The sequence below is a fragment of the Aplysia californica genome, unplaced genomic scaffold (genome assembly GCF_000002075.1).
Source record: "Aplysia californica isolate F4 #8 unplaced genomic scaffold, AplCal3.0 scaffold00564, whole genome shotgun sequence".
Classification (NCBI taxonomy): domain Eukaryota; kingdom Metazoa; phylum Mollusca; class Gastropoda; order Aplysiida; family Aplysiidae; genus Aplysia; species Aplysia californica.
The window spans coordinates 85,720-89,532 of NW_004797834.1; the positions used below are offsets into that span (position 1 = coordinate 85,720).

At 40.4% G+C, this 3,813-nt stretch overlaps 1 protein-coding gene across 1 annotated transcript in view; it reads right to left on the minus strand.

Moving 5' to 3' along the window:
* Positions 1 to 318: 318 nt before the first annotated feature.
* LOC101860997 (von Willebrand factor C domain-containing protein 2-like) overlaps positions 319 to 3,813 on the minus strand; it is a 5,676-nt gene continuing 2,181 nt past the window's right edge. The window contains exons 2-3 of the mRNA XM_005106932.3: positions 2,070 to 2,217; positions 319 to 618 (exon numbers count right to left, since the gene is read on the minus strand). Of these exons, the coding sequence (XP_005106989.1) occupies positions 455 to 618; positions 2,070 to 2,217 (312 nt within the window). The 3' untranslated portion in view covers positions 319 to 454. The remainder of the gene's footprint in view (positions 619 to 2,069; positions 2,218 to 3,813) is intronic.

Here is a 3,813-nt window from a genome sequence, read left to right on the forward strand (position 1 = left end):
GCGTTTTCTCTAGGATCTTACATCTAACTAACTTTGGGAAGATGATGGTGGAGACGGCACCAGCATCTGTGGTGTAGCACTAGGTGCTTCTCCGTAGTAGCACGCAGAAGAATTGAGTTCGATTCCCGTGTGATGATTATCTTTATCGACTACTTCTGTCTTTCTGCTGGGACGTTGTGTCCTTCTCAGGCCAGGTTATCACTGCCTGCCTCCTTACTGATTTAAAGTGGGTCGATTGAGGTGCAAAACAACTGCACTTTTTTTTTTAATCTGGAAAAGTGATAAACAGTCGAACAGAAGAGTCAAACCAAAGCCTACTTCTACGTATAGAAAAAAATCAACTGTTATTCTTGCTGACATTTTTTACATACACATAAGGTGTTTTCGCTCCTCCGATTTTCTTAGTCGATTCGATCATGCAAATCTGACCAGTAGGATAAATGTGAACCCCACTTTAGGATGCTGCTATCGTAGTGGGAGGAGGTCTTTTGCACACAGCTGTCTGAGGACCCCAGTGCATGTTGGGACTGGTCGGGCAGTAGCACACATCTCCGTTAGCGGTGGTCACTGTCTCGCCAACATGCATGAGGGTTCCGTCAGAAGATCTGCAGTTGGGGCCTGAGTGAAGACAATAAAGGATCGGTTCACAATCTGCTAGATGAAGGGCCCTCTGTATGCGGGCTGTCCATCTTGGACATAAAACATCCTTGTGGGAATAACTTTTATTACAATTTCCTAGTTTGTTCCAAATATTGACACTGAACAGGGTTTTTTTTTGTGTCTGAGCGGGTTAAAAAAGAGGTTTGCATGCGGCCACACATACTCATGCTTTTCTCTGTCTTTGTTGCTTAGTTTGAAATATTAGCTGAATTACTGTATATTAATTTTTCATGAGCCTGACTTGAAATTAGGATAAACGAATAATAATCAAGATGGTTAGAATAATATACGGACGACAATAATTTAGATTATGGGACAACGCTGATTATGTCTACTGTCTGACTGTCAGGAAATGGGACTGTGCTGTAAGTAAGATAATTTTTGGTTGCCACTAGTGAAGCAGAAAAAGGTAAATCGTCCCCGGGCCAAGTTCCTTTCCCCTTGGGAAAATATTACAGGTAAAGGCCATCAGAGTTTATATATTAGTTTTAACAAATCTCATATGTCCAACTCTTGGGAAAATGAAAGTTATTCATAAAAAGCAATTTTATTTATTGAATGGTGGGTAGTGTCGGAGAATTATGCTAGGGTTTGAAAACTAACTCCCCCCCCCCCCTTCTTTCTTATTAGTTTTTGCTTGCAATTTTTTATTCTTTTAGTTCCTTGTGGTATTTCTTTCTTTTTTTCTTGTTTTTCGGGGTGGAGGTGGGGGTTGTTGAATTTTGTTTGTTTGTTGTCTAATATTTGTGTTATTAATTTTGTTTTGGGAGGAGGGGAGTGGTTGGAGAAAAGGGGAGGGGGTTCTAGTTTTGCTTTGAAAATGTTGGGAGGGATGTTATTTTTGTTACTAGTAATTATTGATTGTTTCTTTGGGGGCTTTTGGAACGGTGGTCTTAGTTTAACTTCTACTTCCAGGATGTGGGGAAAAGAGGAAAAGGGGAAAAGGGGGAAAGAGGGGGGGGGGGACTCATTATAAACAATGAGCTTTTTTATGTTGTATACCAAAACGCTAATTTTTTAGATAGCACATGCGACCAGGTTTTAGTATTAAGCTTTAAAATAAAAGATAAACATATTTTACACACCATCTGTGTTCTTGAAAAAGGGTGGCCCCAAGAAAAACACACACAAATAAGATGTGACACATCAATGTGTTCAACGAAGTAAAAACAAAACTCTCCTTTCCTCTGTCTCCTTCTTCTCATTCTCTCTAATACTACAAACACCAACAACATTGATATTCCAAGTCTTAACGTCTGATATATCAACACCAAAGATATCTCTGTGGGTGACTGACTACACCCGCCCGCACTCCATAAAACTGTTAAGTACTCTAAAACTAAAGCTAAAAGATATCTCTTCCAAATTTTTAAAAAAGAAGAAAAAAAAACTAATAAAAAATCGCTCACCGTTCGGGCAAACAGGACAACATTGGTCAGGTTTAAACACGGCGTCTACACATGGCGGGAAGGCACAGTCCTGGATGGCGCACATAGCTTGACCATTGTCCTGGCAGTGGCAGAACTCGCATGGACTTGGGCTGAACTTCTCGCCAGGCTGAAAAAAATAAGTTTATGCTATAAAATTATTGCTCATCTGCATGTTGGTGTTTTTACCCCCCCCCCCCGGCCCCGTGGGTCGTTGGTGGGTGCTCTGGTGTGGTTTGCTCCTTCTTTCCTATCAAACATCTTTCGTCCTTATTTCTCCTCTTTTTTGTGTTTGTTACTCTCTTGTAACACTTATAATCTTCGGCACTTATAAGACCTTATTGTGTTTCAAGTGCCGTAAAACTCTTACTAAAACTAAACTACACCCCTCCCTAAACGGGCGGTTGGTGGGCGCCACTGATAAGTCCTTCTTCTTTACTCCCCTCTTTGATGTTTCTGTCTGTCTATCTTACTTTTTTCCATCACCAAATGACTATTAAAGTGTTTGCATGCTTCTCTTTACTCAAACAAACAAACAAACAAACAAACAAACAAACAAACAAACAAACAAACAAACAATATATCCTTCACCAACACTTTTCAGTTCATTTTGGATGCAGGCTTTGACCCTGTCGGTCACGACAAACCCCAGCTGAGAGGGATGCAACACCCCAGCAGAAAGACCGAGATACTCAATAAAAAGTAATCACACTCGAAAATCAAACACGGGTCCCCTGTGTGCGATGACAAAGTACTTAACTGCTACACCAAAGACGCCAGTTTACTTCGTTTAACATTCTCCTCTATTCGGTTCTTGTTGGGTGGTTGGATGTAAAGGTAGGTTCCGGGTTTTTTTTTTTTTTTTTTTTCGTTTTTTTTTTTTTTAAAGAAGAAGAAGGTTGGATGTAAGTGAAGATTCCATCCTTTTAAAGATTTACGTTTTCTCTACTTCATAACATTTTCCTTGTCGATGGCTGGATGTAACAGCTGGAGGTTTAGATCTAACCTGAGGTTCCGTTCCTGCCATATTATTATAGTTTGATTGATGTAAATGGACGTTCCAGATTAGCCTTACTTCCGTACCATTCCTCTGCCTTTTCTGTTTGTGTAATTTGTTGGGTTTTTGCAAGCAGAAGACCCAAGTTCGATGCTCGTTTGGGGAGAATTTTTATCAAATACTTCTTTCTTTCCGTTGGTTGCATCCCTCTCAGCCCTGGATGGCCCTGACATAAGGCAGGGTAATAAAAACGAGGTTTATTTGTTCTAAATTGAATCGATGTAGACGTAAAAACACCTTCTTTTAAGGGACGAGGGCAAGGTCGGTTCATTTCTCAGAGAAAAAAACCTGGAACTGGATTATTATGAAGTGGTATCCTCGTTGCTGAAAACTTGGAGGCAGGCCCAATTAAATAAATAGATAGACTAAGTCTGAGAAACATTAGTCATTAGCAAAGTAAAAATTCAACAGGTAATGCATCAAATAAAGGAAAGCTGTTTGCTTTTCTCCTTGACACCTCAAGGTGACAAAGGTCGGAACGAGTTTTAAAAACATACTGGCCAATCTGCTGTGCAAAGGTCAGGAAAGATAACTGCGAAGCTGTGGCTGTCAACGTAGGAAACAGCTGGTGTTGTTTCATCGTGCTAAATGGACAGTAGCTTGATTCGGTAACGCATCTGTTAATTTCCCCAAATCTCTCTCTCTCTCTCTCTCTCTCTCTCTCTCTCT